This window comes from Nannobrachium achirus, assembly GCF_963921795.1.
Source record: "Nannobrachium achirus genome assembly, chromosome: 17".
In the NCBI taxonomy this organism is placed as follows: domain Eukaryota; kingdom Metazoa; phylum Chordata; class Actinopteri; order Myctophiformes; family Myctophidae; genus Nannobrachium; species Nannobrachium achirus.
This window is the reverse complement of record NC_137824.1, coordinates 39,403,632-39,422,619: the sequence shown is the minus strand read 5'-3', so window position 1 is coordinate 39,422,619 and position 18,988 is coordinate 39,403,632. Positions and strand designations below refer to the sequence as shown.

The 18,988-nt window shown below is 41.9% G+C and overlaps 1 protein-coding gene across 1 annotated transcript; it reads left to right on the top strand.

Moving 5' to 3' along the window:
- Positions 1-355: 355 nt before the first annotated feature.
- On the top strand, positions 356-17,162 carry hmgxb3 (HMG box domain containing 3; the record flags this gene model as incomplete). Its single annotated transcript, XM_080746731.1, has 22 exons — positions 356-487; positions 1,650-1,824; positions 2,867-3,289; positions 4,796-4,897; positions 4,986-5,120; positions 6,086-6,285; positions 6,402-6,490; positions 6,896-6,943; positions 7,232-7,287; positions 7,460-7,564; positions 7,809-7,940; positions 8,588-8,740; positions 9,289-9,434; positions 9,854-9,981; positions 10,603-10,734; positions 11,157-11,341; positions 12,140-12,365; positions 12,941-13,074; positions 13,486-13,605; positions 14,686-14,895; positions 15,842-15,965; positions 16,720-17,162. Exons 1-22 carry the CDS (start codon positions 369-371, stop codon positions 17,160-17,162), a joined length of 3,585 nt encoding a protein of 1,194 aa, XP_080602857.1. The 5' UTR covers positions 356-368.
- Positions 17,163-18,988: the final 1,826 nt, after the last annotated feature.

Genomic DNA, 18,988 nt, shown 5'->3' with positions numbered 1-18,988 from the left:
CCCATTGTTATTGTTATTTAACAATACTAATGGGACACCTAAACAGAGAGGGGCTGGTGGGACAAATTCAATTCAAATTATTAACAATGTTAATAATTATTAACAATGTTAATAATTTGAATTTGTCCCTATCTGTTGACAATGACATCGGTGTCTGACTGTCAGTGATTGTGAACACATAACACATATTGCGAGAATTTGCGACCGTAGCGTAGGTATGTGTACCAGCCAGGTGTCTCCCTATATGAGTAACTGTTCCGATATGTATACATCACTGGCCAGAAAAGACACATACAAAAAAAGTACTGTTAATTTTTGCAGCTGGCCCCAGATCTGCAGCCATGGAGACCATGGATGCTGTGGAGGTGATGGAGGATGTAGAGGTGGAGAGCTGCTATGCCCTCATGGAGGCTAACATCCGAAAGGCCAGGGAGAAGAGGAAGACTAAAGCCCAGGAGGAGACAGTGGTCAAACCCAAGAAGCCCAGGTAATATATATATATATATTTTAAAAAATTATTTGGACCACTGGCAGAACAAAACAAATTGGGCCCAGGTAAAAATAAAACAACACCAACAACACATTATTTCACTTTAAGCCACATTATAACGTGTATGCCGGGTAACAGCCCCTGGCAAAACATCTTTTAAGAAAGGGGTCCGTGGCCAAATACGTTAATTTGGTGGTCCTTGATATGAAACGGTTTGAGAAGTTCCACTGCTGTAAATCCCAGGCTACAATCCCTTTCTCTATCTCTTGTAATAGTATTTGACATTATGACTGGGGCCCTCATTCAGTCCCACTTTGACTACGCTTGCACCTCATAGTAGTAGTAGCCACTAAAGACTACCGTATGTTCCAAACCTCCCAAAACAAACTGATTCGGCTACTTCTCGACCTGGGGCCCATGACCCATGTTTCTCCCACACATTTTGCTAGCCTAAGTTGGCTCAACGTTGAAGACAGGGTTAAACAACAAAACATGGGATTGACTTTCAATATAGTCAATGCAAATCTGCTCTCCATCCCTCAGTACCTGCATATCTGACCAAACCGCATATCTGACCAAACATCTCCAAAAAGTTAGCGACACCCACAGCCACAACACCAGAGGGAGGGAGCGCACACAATGATCTGATAACACAAACCCATAAGACAAATATGGGTCAATTCTCCTTTTACAACACTGCCACCCAGGTGTGGAATTCCTTGACTACCTCCCTTAAAACATGTAGCTGGCATCCTTCAAAACTGCCCTGAAAACTCACCTATCAGGAGGCCAGAGACGGAGGTAGTTATATTATCACTTCTCCGATAGACAGGCGAGAAGTGAGCACCCCCCCCCCCTTTACCTTAGCCCCACACCCTTGTTTCCTCTATCCTGTACATACTGTATAGTGTTTTATAACCTCAATATTATTGAATGTTGAAGTGTCTTTGCTTGCTATTTGTCCATGAATTGAAAACCAAGGACTTCCAATGTAAAAAAGACTGTAAAAGGACTGTATGTTCCTTTTAGGCAGGGTGTTTAACTGTACTTGTACTGTACTACATTTCTATTGTATTGACTATACTTGTACTGTTCTCCATTTTTGTGTAATAAAATAATCAAAAAAAATGGCTCACTGATTATTCTGATCTCTTTGTAGGTCAGCCTATTTGCTGTACTACTTTGATGTTCACCAGCTCATGCAGAAGGATTGCCCTAATATGCCACAGTCAGAGATCAACAAGTGCATCAGTGAGAGATGGAAGCGGCTCAACGTAACTGAGAAAGCCTACTATTTGGAGAAAGCTAAACTGGAGAAGATGGGGATATGCACAGTAAGGACACAATGTAACAGTGTTTTCCCTACCATTGACCCCTCCCCCTTATTATTTTATTTTAGTACCTAAAGCAGTGTTGTTTTTGACAGCAAATCTTGATTTAGTTTTAGTCATAGTCTTTTGAATAAAATGTAATTTAGTTTTAGTCATAATTTAGTCGACTAAAATGTATTTTAGCAGGCCTTGATGGCATCGTAATGACTGATTTTACACTTGTTTGTGTGCTGAAAATAGCAGATCTACAAGGCTCACAACGCGATGCGTTGTGAGCTTGTAGATCGGCTATTGAGCTTGTAGATCGGCTATTTTCAGCATGCAACACCTAAGAGCAACCAAACATAAAATTACTCTCTTCTCCACTAGTCCCTCCCTAACGTTTTAGTATAGTTTCTATTTTGTAGATGAAATTGTCAATATATTTAGTCTTAGTTTTAGTCACCACAGCTTAATTTTTGTTTAGTTTTTATTTAGTTTTGTCAGTGAAAAAAACAGTCGACAAACATTTTTCGTCATAGTTTTAGTCAACGAAATCAACACTGACCTAAAGGCACTTGTTACATAGAGCAGGTCCAGACCATACTCGTTCAATAAAGGAACAACTTGTTATTTATCTAATTTGTGTGCTTTCAGGACACTGAATTGCTGGCAAGTGTTGTATTCAGTATAATATCTTCCCAAGACTGTCCTGATTTAACTATATACAGATACAGCACAGTATTGTTTAGATTTAGCCACATAGATGACACAAGTAAAGGACCTAGGATAGCCCTACTGCACTTGTGGAGTTAGTAGCATAGTTTGTTCAAGTGAGATGGTCAAAGTTGTAATTCACAAAACAGGATTACAAAGTTAGCCAGACAATTGTGAAAAACATTATGTATCCTGAAAGCACTGACATCGATTGCCCCCTCGTGCATGCCCGTGCTAGAAATCTTGCGAATGTAACGTGTGTAAACATTGGAGCAAAACCTCAATTTATATATTCAAAACAAATCACAGATTGGGCCTTTGAATCTTACCATCTGTGTCTCCCCCTCAGTCTTCCCTGGCACCCTCGCAGCATGTGCCAGGCTTCCGTAAGATCTTCCCCAGGGCAAATTATGGCTCTCAGCCAGAGGCTACAGATTCCCCAGAGGACAGAGGCCAACCTCCGGAGGCCCACTGCCCTGCACTGGCCCTGGCCAGCGAGGTGGAACAGTGCATTGCCGTCGAGGGCCTAGCAGAGGCAATGGCTACGATGTCTCATCCTGCTTCATCCACTGCCTCCATAATGGTGCCTGCAGTTTCCCAGAGTTCAGACAGCGCTGCGGAAGACGGACTGCTACTGAGAGGAAGCGAGTCGAGGGTAGTCGGCAGCAGTTATGGTGTCGTTGCCATGGCGCCTGAGGCGGGGTCTGGGGGACGGCCGATGGTGCAAAGGATGCAAGGGGGACCTACGCAGGTGGTCATCATACCCACCCAGGTGAGGCTAGAAGTTTGAGTCGTTCATTCATTCAGCGATTGTTATTTTACAGCAATTCTTTATTGCAAATCACACTTACATTGCCCCTCCCCCCCCCCCCACAACATAATCACCAGGTATTATGATTATAGTATATAGTAACTCGTCAGGTTATAGTGTTACCCACTGAGAAAAGTGACTCTTTGGTTTACTTTTCTGTTACCGACAATTAAAACCCGCCTGCGAGGATGTTTGGTAAACACAAAATCCAGAGTGCAGCCTACTATACCTAGTGCTGTGGAGAGCTGTCCTGGGCTTCACCTTGGCTAATAGTGTGAATACTTCCACAGCCTTACTAAAAGGCAAACTCTGTCTCCTCTCATGCGACAAATGAATGTAAACATTAAGACTGTGATGGCATGCCGACTCACTCGTGTGTGACACAAAAACTAGTGACCCATTAAATACGGTGGATTAGACCAAGAAGTCATCATTCACCGACTTTTGTGTAACACCCGGGATTGGGACCTTGCATGCATGTCTTCGCTGTGCTGACAGAGACGCATGCAGACGAGCTCATTCATTTAGGAAACAGCGCAAATGTGTCAGATGGATTCTTTTTCCTTTGTGGCAACAGAAAGAACAGGGAAATATAGGTATTAAATGCACCAAATAACGCTGTTATTTTTTGGAAAAGGTAACTAATAACAAAATTGCCAAACGTAACTTGTCTGTTTGAAGAATTTATAAGAAGGTTGCATAGGAAAAAGTACAGTTTCATGACAAATCACTGGTACAAGGTCAACTAAAACGAGATCCTAGTAAACCTTTTGGCTTATTTACACACATGAACCCTTTATGTATCGGTTATGTTACGCCCGTACCCAAAAAAGTATTATGTTACTGTACAACGTTAATTTTAACGCCATTACCCTCAACACTGGTGGTGAACCAGCTGAAGTTAGACACACCCACCACAGTGTTGTTGTTGATATACCCCCAAAACCACTTTAAGGAACTACATTTCCATTTAATGTATTTCTTTGTTTGACATCGTTGGCACAATCGGGTGAAGTCTTCCACCAACCACCAACACTGTACATACTGTATAATGTATGAGCATAGTAATAATTACCGGTATACATATTATTTATAATGCACTTTCCATTCAAAGAATCTCAAAGTGCTACATTGCAGAATGAAAAAAACATAATCAATAATCAATAACTTTAGCAGGGTTTAACAACAGACACACAATCAATAATCAATAACACTAGCAGAGTTTAAAAGCAGAAAAAGGTACAAAGCTGACCTTCCTAAATAAAAACTTTTTTTAGGCCTGTTTTTAAAGAGTTCAGGGTCTGTGGTGATCTTAGTTCAATGGGAAGGCTGTTCCACAGACGTGGTGCTGCCGAGCAGAAGGCCCGGTCCCCCATGGTGCGTAGATTGGTACAAGGGACTTTGAGGAGGAATCTGTTTGCATGTGACAGATACAATGATTAAATCTTGTTTTCAACTCTTTTTCAGAATCTGCTGGAGTTCCAGGCTCTGTCAGGTGACGTTGGGCCAGTGATGATGGCCTCTGTAGGCACCGCCTTGGAACAGAGTCTCAAATCTTCATACAAAATGGTAGACGTCACATCACTCGACACGATGGCTAATTGAGAATAACTGTAAGGGAAAACCGAATTCAACCTTTTTATTTATTTCCGTGCAGGACGTAAGGACCTATACCAGGCGAGGTCGAGGGAGGTGTCTGGCACCGGGCTGTTCTTTTGTTTATGTGACGCGCCACAAACCACTGACATGCCCTGAATGCGGAAACCATCTGGGGGGAAAATGGGTGCCTGGTGTAAGTGACCAACATTGTCTGTGTTTAACACATCTACTGCCTTTTAATCTGAAGGGATGCTTGGTGCCGCGCCGTTTCCTCCGTAGGCCGCCGCTATTATTTTGAAGGGCCGGAAGGGGGTTGTTTTAGTTTTTTTGGATTATCACTTGACGGCAACGATTACGTCATCTAGTCACATGACAGTGTGAGCCCAGAAGAGAATCATGGCTGCGCAAAGCCCGAGTCTACAGTGTACAGTATGGAGACCACTCTTTGTATAAAAATGTCTCTTTTGAGTAAATGAAGTCTCTTTATGGGCCTCTCAATGGATTTACTATGGAGGACGTTCACTTCGCGTGCACGCCCGACGTGCGTTGTAATCAAATCGCGGACATTACCGATGCGGGCGCGACCGGAGCGACGTACAGTAAGTAATTATACCGTAACTGTAAATACAGTAAGATTGACAGTCCTCACCGTCAACGGCACCATGATTTTAACCCTTTCAATGACGGTGAGGACTGTCAACGGCAGCAGAACTGTTAACCCATTTAGGCCTAGAATTATTTAATGCACCGAGTGCCGCGCTTCGAGCTTGTAGATCTGCAATTTTTGAAAAATAAAAGCGAACATTTGTAACTCAAATATTTGCTTCTGGGGGGTCTCTGGAACAAGATATTTTGAGATGGGCGTCCGCGGCCAAATACATGTAATTTTGGGGGTCCTTGACATAAAAAAGTTTGAGAACCACTGATTTAGAAGACATTTATAGAATCGGGTAAAAAATATTCAAAGACTTTTCAAAAATAGCAGATCTACAAGCTCACTGCGCGGCTCTCGGTGCTGTGCTGTGAGCTTGTATATCTGCTATTTTTCAGGCCTAAGCAAGTCGGCTTGTTGAAACTTGATGACTAAACAGTTTCAGTGTGTGAGTGTGCATGCCTCGATCACTTCACACTGACCCATGCATGTCATTTATATATCAGGCTAAGAAGGCTCAAGCCGCCTCCAAGCAGCAAGATGAAACCCCCTCTAGTGACAGCTGTCAATCAACAAAGGAGAGGAATGTAGCTGCCATTAACGCTACAAATAACACCAGTGAAGGTGGAAAAGAGGGAGGAGGCCCACAGGCGAAGAAACAGCGTGTAGTTGCAGCAGGGATACCAACAGAGGGCAGCAGAACTAAGTAAATCATAACTGCTCTTACTTTCCTGCAAATGTCTGGTAGTGGAATGATTTTTATGTTTAAGCAGCATAATAGGCAATTCCTCATAAGAGTTTGAATTGTCTTTGTCTTTGTAGATCATTAAAACCCCCTGCTAAAGGTGCAGCCGTCAGCAATGTGCCTAAGAAACCGGTACGACCCATCCTCCCAGCATGCGGCTGCCCAGGTGAGGCACAACGACCAGCACCTAATAACAGAGGTGTAACAGTTAATGGAACTACCGTAATCGATTAAATCTGTGATTAAAAATAATTGATTTATAATCTATCCCTACCGGTATTGGTATGCATTTCAGACAAAATGTCTATAATGACAATGACGCATTGTGAGCCTGTAGACCTGCTGTTTTCACTATTTTTGCACAACACTGTTGTCGCCATGTATAAAATGATGCTTAAGTGCTTCATTGATTATTCGATTAATAAAAAGATTGATCAATATAATAATCCATAAGTAAATAATGGGTACTATAATGATAATAATAATAATAATACACCATGAACATCTGCATTCTGCATGTTTCTGCTGTTCTGTGAACCTGAATAATGCAGGTCTTTATTTGTCTCATCAGGTCGTGCTGTGTTTATCGTCCCAATTGACAACAACAGATCTAATCCAGGTACTGAATATTAGTGTCTTGCTGTGTTTACACTGTATTTCCTGTGTCGCTTGTATTTTTATGTGAGATTTTGTCTGTATCTTAATTTGTGTTTTGCTTACAGTAATTCCTCGATTATTTAGATCCACCATCAAAGTGCAGAAGTTGTATAATAATTCAAATTGGAAGTAACCAGTGTTTGTGTAGTTTATGTAGAGGAAGGGAAACATTTCTGGGCTTTCGGTACATGGATGTACATGCATCATTCGGAGGTTGATGTGAGTTTTATTTTTCAATCCATAACCTCAGGTGGTCTCAAACCCAATACATTGAAACAGCTCGGTCAGACAACCTCAGCCAAACAGGTGAAAGTTAACTGCATGTACACACACACACACGCACACACGCACACGCGCCTCAAAAATCGGGACTGCCTTTGGACACAGAAATCTGTCAGGCTGTAGTTGCTGTTCTGACACCTGAGTTTCTGCACAGCGATCAATAAATGTTATCTTTTTTTCCTCCATTATTCCACAGAACTCCCATATTCTCGATGGAAACGTTGCTTCACTGCTTGATAAAAGAGTGAATATGAATATCATGCCAGTCATTCCTTTCAAACGGAACACAATCTCCAGCTTTGTCAGTATACCCTTCTTCTTATTATTATTATTGCTATTATTATGATAATTAATATCAGAATCATATTTTATTTACCCATTCTTGTAGGATGACGCTTTTGCCATATCACAAGCTTACCCTACTTTTTCTAGTCTCATATCGATATCATATTGCCCAGCCCTACTTCATTGTTATTGAAGTAGGGCTTATTATCCCTTTCAGATCTCTTAATGTCCTTATAATTTATCTATCTTGTGGCTGTCAGGACCTGGGTCTGTCCACAGCGCGGGGCAGAGGGCGCTGCAAGAACCCGCGGTGTGACTATGTGTACAAGAATAGACATAAGCCTGCAAAATGTCCCAACTGTGGCTGGGAGTTGTCCGCGAAGAACTCCAAGGTACCATTAACACTGAGGATTTTATTTTACTTTGTAGTAGATCTGATCTTTAGGCTTCATGTTTCTGTGCTGGATCCACTAAATTCTTTCTCTTCCAGTTCTTTGTGTTTACCCGTCAAAAGCGAAGTCATGATCAGTGTATGTATAGTCTAGGTTTGGGCTGAACTAGCCAGTTGACCTACATCTTGTATGTGGTTTTGAGTGCTAAAATGTATTACTGATCATAATCATAATCGTCTAATTATTTGACAATCGCAATTACTTAACTTTGTCTGTTTGTCAAAATCATTTCCATGTTGAAAAATGTTCATATACTGTATTTTCAACCATTTTCCAAAATGGAGGAAATGGCAGATCTACAAGCTCACGACACGCCACGTTGTGACGCGTTGTGAGCTTGTAGAACGGCTATTTCCACTATCAATGTTCTTTTTAGTATTAAGTTGTCAATTATGTCAGTCATTTCTTTGTATATTTAGGTTATGTGTCATATCTGCCATGTTCAACTTCAAAGCCTAAAAGCCAAGCAGAAATGTAATTGTCAATGACAAAAACACAATTAAATCGTTAATTGCAATTATTTGCTTCATGTAAAATGTCATAATGGTGACAGCCGTATTATTGATATCATTTTCCTCGATCCCCAGTCTGTGGACCCATACAAGGCCATAAGTCTGGCCCAGAAGGAGCTCCAGCGCCAGTCCACCGTGCAGCTGCTACGCCGCGTGCTGCAGATCCCTGAGAGCGAGGCGGAGCTCCGGGAGACCCTGACACTCATCCAGGAGCTGAACAGCCCCCAGGTAGGGATTATTAACGCTTATTGCCTGAACCCAAATCTGTGTCACTTTAGCAGTGTTGATTTCGTCGACTAAAACTATGACGAAAAATGTTTGTCGACTGCATTTTTTTCACTGACAAAAACGAAATAAAAACTAAGCTGTGATGACTAAAACTGAGACTAAATATACTGACAATTTCGTCAACAAAATAAAAACTAGACTAAAACGTTAGGGAGGGACTAGTGCTGAAGAGTCATTTTAAGTTTGTTTGCTCTCAGGTGTTGCGTGCTGAAAATAGCAGATCAATCAAGTGTAAAATCAGTCATTTCGATGCCATCAAGGCCTGCCAAAATACATTTTAATTGACTAAATCAACTGTAGATTCAGTCGCCTAAAATCTTATGATATTTAGGTGACTAAATTATGACTAAAACTAAATTACATTTTATTCAAAAGACTATGACTAAAACTAAATTTGCTGTCAAAAACAACACTGCACTTTAGATTTGAACCACTTTAACCATTATTCCATGCTTTAACTGTTCGTATCGTCCCATCCCTGCCCCCAGGTGGTGCTGACCCAGTCAGGGGACCAGCTCCGGGGGGAGGGGGTGGAGACAGAGACCATCCTCCAGTCCAGCTGGCCACGGTTCTACGAGTCGGCAGCCACTCAGTGTGGCCTCTGTCATTATCCCCTGTTCAAAGGCGGTCAGAGGTGAGAGATGTTTGTTATATGAGCATAGCGACTTTAGTAGTGATGTGTTGACCGTTTATGAATATGATACGTTTCTATGAATTACCCTCCTCTGTGTTTATTACTTCAAGCGAAGGAGTGCAGTTATTGTTTATGACGCTAGTAGTGGGAATGTGTTCGTTCTGTGCTCTGATAGTTGACCTCTCTTGTCCTGATTATTGATCATTAATTACCCTCCTCTCTCTTCGTTACTTAACCAACCCAACATTCAGCAAAAGTTGACGATCTTCAAGCTCACAATGTGTAGCGATGCATTGTGAGTTTGGAGATCGGTAATTTTTCTGCAAAGAGGTTTTTTGTAGAGGGGAGAATAGACTCAATCAATAATATAGTGATGGTCTCTACTAACCTAAATTGTCTGCTATGAATGTGTATCCTAGTACGGTTGCAGGTCAGGAGGACTGCTGGTTGCTTACTGAGACCCTGATCCAGACAGCGTCTCTCCAGCTCAAAGTCTGCCCCAACACTCAGTGCCTGGCTCTCCACAGCTTCACTGACTTACACCCAGGTAAACAAGCACCATATTCATGCTTTGGGGCTATCACAATTCTCCAAAATCCATGATTGATTTTTAAATCACAAATGGAAATAAAAGAACACAATTCCAAACCTGTTGGCTTTTTGAAAGTTGTTGTGAAGTAGGATTTCTGCCATTTTGTGTCTCTTCTTTTAAGTTGATTTTAAAGTCCCTACACAATTAGATTTTTCACCTCATTTCGATCGATCAATCGATTTTTGTGGCACCCCTAACATTCTTATACATGTGCGCTGTTTGAATTCAATTTAATCAACTTAAAGGAGTAGTTCACCCTCAAAATGACTTTTATTATATCGATTAGTCACCCTATGAAGAGTTCAATAATATTTTTTAGTTTTTGTCGCATAATAATTTGAGGAGACTCTTTGTAGGCCCATTGATTCCGGATGGAGACCCAAATGCATTTGAGTCTCCACGGGGATACGTTTATTATAATCAAATTATGCGACTTAATTATGCGACAAAAACAAAAAAGTATTATTGAACTCAAGTCTCCAAGGGGTGAGTAACCGATAGAAAAAAAGTCATTTTGGTTTGGAAGTTTGACCTTGAATATAGTCAACCCCCCCAACCCCTCATTTACACCTGCAGGTTTGTTCAACATTGGGAACAGGCTGCTGGTGAGTGTGGACCTGCTTCTGAAGATCCGGGCCCAGATCAAGCTAGGCCATCATCCCTCCCAGGCTGTCAGAACCCTCCTAGACCATGTCCCTACTCATCCTGGTAAACACCGCTTGGACTTCATACTAACTGGATTAGATCTTCCTTTTGGGAGCAGGTTTGGGGCATGATCTTTTTAAACTTAAAGGACAACTTTGCTTTTTTTTACAACAAGGGTTCATATTTTAGATAGTCATTAGAGAAAAGTAAATAATAACAAAGAAATTGCCTTCTTATTGTGTCTAAAAAGACATATTTAGCCACTTGTACACCTGCCCCCAACCATTGAAATCAAAATACTAAAATCACTAAAACAATAGAAAGCAGTAAATGAAAACATTTTAACACTCATCTTTTCTTTTCTATAATTACAATCTAAAATATGAACCCTTTTTGTAAAAAAAACTAAGTTGTCCTTTAATCCATTTAACCCTGCCCCTCCTCTTTTGTCTCCCCCCCCCCCCCCCACCCCCAAACTCCATCAGTCCATGTTCTGAGCCCAGAGGAGTCATCTCGTATTAACGAGCTCCTGCTGAGTGGCTACTGGGCCTTTGAGTGTCTTACCGTCCGAGATTACAACGATATGATCTGTGGCCTGTGCGGCATCGCGCCCAAGCTGGAGATCGCTCGCCGCTACACGCAGGACGCTCTGGAGCTCAGGAACGTGGAGGTGAGAGAGACCAGTACTAGGGATAGGTATGGGACGATATGAAAATGTCATATCAAGATTACTGTGACAAAAGAAATCACGATTTACGATATTATCGCGATAATCAAAATCCATTATCCTGGGGCAGAACATTTGCCATAAAAATAGCTGATCTAGGTTGAGAACCACTGCCTTAACCCATTTAGGCCTAGAATTATTGAACGCTTTAACCAGTGAAAAATAGCAGATATACAAGCTCACAGCGCGGCACCGAGTGCCGCGCTGCGAGCTTGTAGATCTGCTATTTTTGAAAAAAGTCGTGAAAATGTGGGCAAATCTTTGAATATATGTATTTTCAAAGCGAACGTTTGTAACTAAAATTTTGCTTCTGGGGTGGTCCCTGGAACTAAATATTTTGAGATGGGGGTCCGTGGCCAAATACATATCATTTTGGGGGTCCTTCACATGAAAAGGTTTGAGAACCACTGACATAGTAGTCTCTCAAGAACAGACTAACTGAGCTCCAGTTAAGTGAAAAGGACCTTTTCTTTGACGATGGCTGGCCAGATCGCTGACATAGAAACATAGGGTTTTTCAAAAAACCTTAGAAGGATTCAAAAGACACTTATAGAATCGGGTCAAAATTCTAATTTTCACGATTTTTCAAAAATAGCAGATCAACAAGCTCGCAGCGCGGCACTCGGTGCCGCGCTGTGAGCTTGTATATCTGCTATTTTTCAATAGTTAAATCATGAAATAATGATACACAAAATGTGTACCCGTTCTAAATGGGTTAAAGTATAACTGTACACACTCTAGTTTACCTGGCCGGAGTGCTCGGCCTCGGACGAGGTGCACGTGGACGACTTCTGGCTGACCATGGAGAGCGAGGCCATAGAGCAGGCGGCGTTCCCCTCAGACATCCCCATCACGCGGATGGACGCCTCCATCGTGGCCCCCTTCATCCCCCCGCTCATGAGGAGCCCCACGGTCATCAACACGGAGAAGGACAAGGTCCTCCCCCACCCCCCGGAGGAGCCCTTAGGTACCACAGGACCTGCTAGGTCCACGAAAAATGTTTTCATGAATAAAATGTTTACAAATATATTTCCAGGAAAATTCGTATATTCCAAAATAATTTGAAAAATATGTTTTTATGTCACATGTTGAAACATACTGTGGGTGACTTATTGAATTATTTGAGGTAATCGCAATTATTTTACATAATCGTCATCATCATTTTCATGTTGAGAAATGTTCATATAGTTTCAAACACTTTCAAAAAGTAGTGGAAATGGCAGATCTACAAGCACACAACGTATCACGGTGTGAGGCGTTGTGTGCTTTTAGATCTGCTAATTTCACTATAGTCTTGTGCGACAGTCTTGTATGATGGATTTACTTTAAATGTTTTTAAAATGATAAATACAAAAAGAACAGTTTTGGACATTCAAGGTTTCGACCTGACAACAATGTTATATATATATATATATATATATATATATATATATATATATATATATATATACAGTATATATAGAGCACTGATGTATTGTAGGCCATTAGACTAGCATGATTTGCATTCTGCAAATTCATTGAACAAGTGTGTGTGCATTTCAGGAGACCCATCCATGTTGGTGCGTCTCATCCATGAGGGCCAGCTGAGACCAGAGAAGATTGAAGAGCATAGTGCGATGGAGCTCAGAACCATGCTGAACAGCTGTGGGCTGACCACTGCACCGGACTGCAGCAAGGTGTGTGGTTGTGCATGTGTGCATGGTGTAGCGTTTTGATGCAGTTACATCGAAACGCCAGTCAATTTTCAATCTGCCATCCCACATTTGGGTGTGTCATTTTGAGAAGTTTTGAATAGGTCAGAAGTGGTTAAAATTAAGTTGAGCTCATGTGTTTCTTTTCTATCTATCAAAAAGTTATTTGTGTAAAAAAGAAATGTGGTTATACAATAAAAACGTTCACAAATATCGGTCAAAACATTGATCGGACACACAAATCTAGCATCGGTCAGGCTCTAATTTTGAATGTGTGTGTGTCTGTCTCTAAGTCTGACACCACGTGCTGTTAGTTCCATTATCTTGGTTCCGTTGTCTCATCTTTTACTCTTCTCCTGTCTAAAAGTCTGACTGATCTCTCTTTCTGTCTGTTAGATTGAGCTGCTGAACACACTGATCCCCCTTTACGCGCGTGTTCAGAATGGTCTCTCCACTGCTCCGCAGCCTCCTCAAAACCTGACTGCTGGCAAGCTGTCCAAGTTCTGCCCCCATAAGGTAAGAGCACGACACATCAACTGAACTTTGATTTCCAAAAATAGCCGATGTGCAAGCTCACAGCGCGTGAATTCATCATCGTCCCCTCACCGTCTCTCCAAGCTATGGGACACATGTATGTGAGCCTTGTGAGGCTATTGAGTCCGTCTGGCGTATATGAGATCTACAGCAGTCGTTCTCAAAGTGGGACCCCCAGGGGTCCTTGAAGGAGTTCCAGGGGGTCCCCACCAAATGGACCCTTATCTCAGAGTGTTTTTTATTTTTTATTTGTATTGATTATTTTATTAGACAAAAATGGAGAACAGTACAAATGAAACCATTCCATTTGTACACTCTGAGAGTTAAACATAGATTTTACTCTATAAATTGCGGTCCCAGAGATAGAAATGACATTAAATGGGGGTCCCTAGCCTTATGCTCTGTAGTAAAACTGGGGGTTCTTGAAATAAAAATGGTTGAAATTGAAAATCACTGCTAGAGCTGTAAAAATCCTCTCTTACTGGGGTCCTTTCAAGATGGTGGTCCGCGAGCTAATAAGTGTCAATTTGGGGGTCCTTGACATGAAAAAGTTTGAGGACCACTGATCTACAGTACTAGTCAAGTAGTAGTCATTGCTGTAAATAAAATCACCCTTTTCACCGCATAAGTCTTGTGTGTAGGGCTGTCACGATATGACATTTTACATGACGATTAATTGTCACTCAAATAATTGGCGATTAACGATTTAATTGTGTTTTTGTCATTGACAATTACATTTCTGTTTGGCTTTTAGGCTTTGAAGTTGCATATGGCAGATATGACACAAAACCTAAATACACGAAGAAATTACTGACATATTTGACAACTTACTACTTAAAAAATAACATTGATAGTGGAAATAGCCGATCTACAAGCTCACAACGCGTCGCGATGCGACGCGTTGTGAGCTTGTAGATCGGCTATTTCCACTATCAATGTTATTTTTCAACATTCACGATTATGACAAAATAATTGCGATAATGTCAAATAATCACGATTAGACGATTATGTAATAATTGTGACAGCCCTACTTGTGTGCGTCCCTGTCCCGTATGTGTCCAGGTCCTGTGTGGCTCTAAGTACATGGTGAGGGGAGAGACGGCCCGGGACCACGTGGACCTGCTGCTGTCCTCTCGGTTCTGGCCCCCCGTCTACGTCACGGACGCGGCTCGCTCGGTGGCGCTGTGCGCGGACATGCAGTACCCGGGGCTGGCCACACAGATGTGGGGCCGGAACCAAGGCTGCTTCTCAGACCCCTTCGAGCGGCCAGAGGTGGGCAGAAGGCACACATGACATAACAGAATGAACCCACTAAGACCTGGAGCGCATCCGTGTCGCGTTGAACACTTGAAACGTGTTAACCATTATTTTATGCTTTAGCCATTGCTTTAGCGGCACCGAGTGCTGCGCTGCGAGCTTGTAGATCTGCTTTTTTTTTTTTTTTTTATCGTGAATATTTGAGCAAGTCTTTGATTATATTGACCCGATTCTATGAATGTCTTCTAAATCCTTCTAAGGTTTTTGAAAAACTCAACTTATTCATGTCTAGTACCCCCCAATTATTTTATTTTATTTTTTTATTATTATTTTCATTATTTATTTTTGTTGTGACAAAAGTTAGCTTTGAAAAATATATATTCAAAGGTCTTCATGATTGATGATGATTTTTTTCAAAAATAGCAGATCTAAAAGCTCATAGCGCGGCACTTGGTAGGATTTTTCTTCATTTTCTTCAGTCTTACTTTAGTCTAGTGGAAGAATTGCTTTCCTTCATGCTTTTACCTGGGGCTAAAGTGATTTGCGTAATTCTTGAACAATGCCCACACATTACCAAATGGTGTGCTAACATGTTACCTTAAGCGCTGTGTGTGGTAATGTTGCTGGGCTGTGAAATATTGCTCTAAAATATTGTAAGTATGTGCATGTGTCCCCCTAGAAATATAGACCAACCCGGGGGGGTTGGTCTATGTTTCTAGGGGGACACACGCACATACTTACAGAGGCCATACTGTACAGACCGGCCCCTTTGGGGCCACGCTGTGAAAATGAAACAATTAAACTCTTGTGGGCTAGGAATGAAACTGCCGCTGACGTTTGGGAGCACAGTCTTCCATTTACCTCTTTGGCGGAGGAGTCAGTAGGAGCTTTGTTGTCTTATCCCTTCAGTTTACCCTGTCTCGCTCTCTTCTGTCTGTCTCGCTCTCTTCTGTCTCTTCAGTTTGTGTCATGTGCTGAGCTGCAGGACCAGCCTTACGGAGGACACCTGTCCTCCCTGGAGGACAACCAGAGCCAGCTCCACCCCATCACCAAGTCCTCGTCCCGCTGGCTGGTGCACCCCTCTGGTAGGCCTGTCACAACTCTTACATAAATCGTCTCATCGCAATAATTTGACATAACCGCAATGATTTTGTCATCATCGTCATAATCGTTCCCATGTTGAAAAATGTCCATATATTTTCAAACCTTTTCAAAAATAGTGGAAATAGCAGATCTACAAGCTCACATTGCAACGCGTTGTTCGGCTATTTCCACTGTCGATTTGTTCTTAGTATAAGTTGTATAAAGTTAATATCTCAATATTTTCATTGTATATTTAGGTTATGTGTCATATCTGCCATTTGCAACTTCAAAGCCTAAAAGCCAAACGGAAATGTAATAAGCCCTATTCACGGCCCGCCCACTCAGCATCCCCCCGGTGCTGAAGTCACGTTTTGAAGGGGTAAAACCCTGCTAAGCCCATAGTTAACACAGAAATCGCACATTTAATGCAATTTCCGAATAGTACAGTATAAAATACGGCTAGCATGAACAAGAACACAAGATAGTAAAAGGCACAAAGCGTTATCATTTACTTTACCGTTCGAAATAATGATTTGTTGGCTTTAAGTCCAGCAATTTCTGTGATATTTTACCCTTCTAAACTGACGTCAGCACCAGGAAGTTGCTGAGAAATTAGCTGAGTGGGCGGGCCGTGAATAGGGCTTATTGTCAAAAAAGACAAAAAAAAAAAAAAAGAAAAAACCGCAATTAAATTGTTAATCGCAATTATTTGGGTGACAATTAATTGTCATGTATAATATCATAATCGTGTGACAGCCCTTCCTGCCGGGCCACCTGGGGCCCAGGAGGAGCCGCCCGCCTTGGAGCACCACTCCATGGGACTGTGCAAGGAACTGGAGCCTTACACCAGCCTGGTGAAAGAAGAGGAAGAGAGCTCGGAGGGCAGCTCCTCCTCACTGAGCGGTGCGCGGCAGCAGCAGCAGCCCGTGATGAGCTTCAGCAACCCGGCCTACTACTACCTGTACAACCGCCTGGTGGACTTCCTGGGCAGCCGGGACGTGGTGAGCCAGCAGATCAGCCAGGTGCTGAAGGACTGCCAGCCCGGCGAGGTGGTGATCAGGGACGCCCTCTACAGGCTGGGAGTGGCACAGATCAACGCCGAGGAAGAGGAGGAGGAGGAGGAGGGGGTTGAAGGAGAGGAGGGGCAGGAGGAGGGAGTGAGATGTAGAGAGGCTGTTTATGAAGTGGTGGTGCCCTGAGTCAGGACTCTTATTTGTGTTTTTTTTTTCACTGATATGAGAGGGAACATAAAGGAAATTATATAGTTGCTGCTGGTTGGAAACCTTGTATTTACAAAACTGTTACTTTTCAGAAAAGGAACCATGTATTCCAATGGATCCTATGCATTTTTTTTTAGTTGCGAGCTATCGTTAATGCTTTTCATTGGTCAATATGTATATGACCCACTAGTCTTGCGTAGCCAGACAACTATTCCACGATCTCCGAATGCTATTTAGAGTCTGGAACGACAGCTCCCGAACGGCGAGTATCGGAAGTAGTCTGCTGCACGGAACTGTAGTCCCCTTGGAAACATAAACAGAAGCACACTAGCACAGACTGTCATTCTAGCGGCATATTCTTGTTATGCGTGTATAGTTTAAGAAAACATTTGAAAACATCATGGAATAACACCAACAACACCAGAGAAAGACGAAACAGCGCCCCAAAAAATATTGAAAGAAGACATAACGCTTCCAGTAGGACTTATTGCTACCACACCAAGGGAGGGACTGCGTCACATCCGCTTTATCCAATACTCATCATAAGACTTCCGTTGCACCAGACTGTATGACGGGAGCATTTGCAACTCGCAGGAGTCAACAGTCTGGCCACGCGAGACTAATGACCCACAGACAGGCTGACCACTTTCACTTAAATTATTATTATCGTTTTTATGCGTTGTGAGCTTGTAGATCGTCTATTTTTGTTACAATTTTATGACACTGTAGAGTGACGAATTTGGGAATTGAAATATGGATTATAAATGAAATGAGGTTTCTGCCCGACAGCAACGATATGTGATGGCCTTAGAAATCATCGACAAAACATAGGCTACTGAAGAAAGGCTTAACGTGTCAGATCTGTTTCACACAATCCTTTTCAAGTTGTTTTTCAGAGGTCCGTTGACCTTTTTGAAGTTGACCCATGGACATTGCGGTGACTGTATTTCAACTAATACCTTATTTCTTTCTCTGTCTCTCTCTCTCTTTCTGCAATATTTGAGGCTGCTTTTTGGATTGTTGTGAGAAGAGAAGTTATAACCATGTTGAAAATGAGTCATGAGGATTTCCCATGATTAAAGAATGTACTACGTTTTCATATCCTGGTAGAGAGTAAAGGGTTAACCACATAATCCTTATCGTTCGTATATGGGCTAGTTTAAGCGACAATATTTGATGTAGAGGGGAGAAAGGGGCCCCCCTTTCTCCCCTCTACATCAAATATTGTCGGGGGGGCAAGGCAAGTATAGACCCCTGGGGGGACCCGACCAACAAAGTATGCAGGGTTTAAGTGGTTAAATACGTTGAGGTGAAGAAACGTTAATCAGAATGACTCTTTGATTTTGACTGAAAGAATGTACACACAGCTTTTTATGTTTGGTTCTAGACAGTGCAGATGATAACCAAAACCAACGTATTTAATGACATACTGTATTTAATGGATATTTCATATCACCGGAGATCTCTTGCTTTAAGTTTTATGCTCAATTACCTCTGGCTTGTAATTTTTTGGCTTCTGGGCTAATATTTATTTATTGCTTCTCGATGGGAATTGTACTCTGTCAGTGGTTCTCAACCTGTGGGCCAGGACACCCTAGGGCTGTCCCCACATGATTTTTAGGCGGTACCCAGATGACAATTTAAGGACTTTTTAAAGACCTTTTTTAATACCTCAAAAGAAAGAGACCATTACTGCATCAAAAGTAATCAACAAACTATACAATAAAAACATTGGCCAAATTGTCAAATAATAAAAGAAATACAACTTTTGTGAAAAGAGCTGATCTAAAAACTCAGCTTGTAGA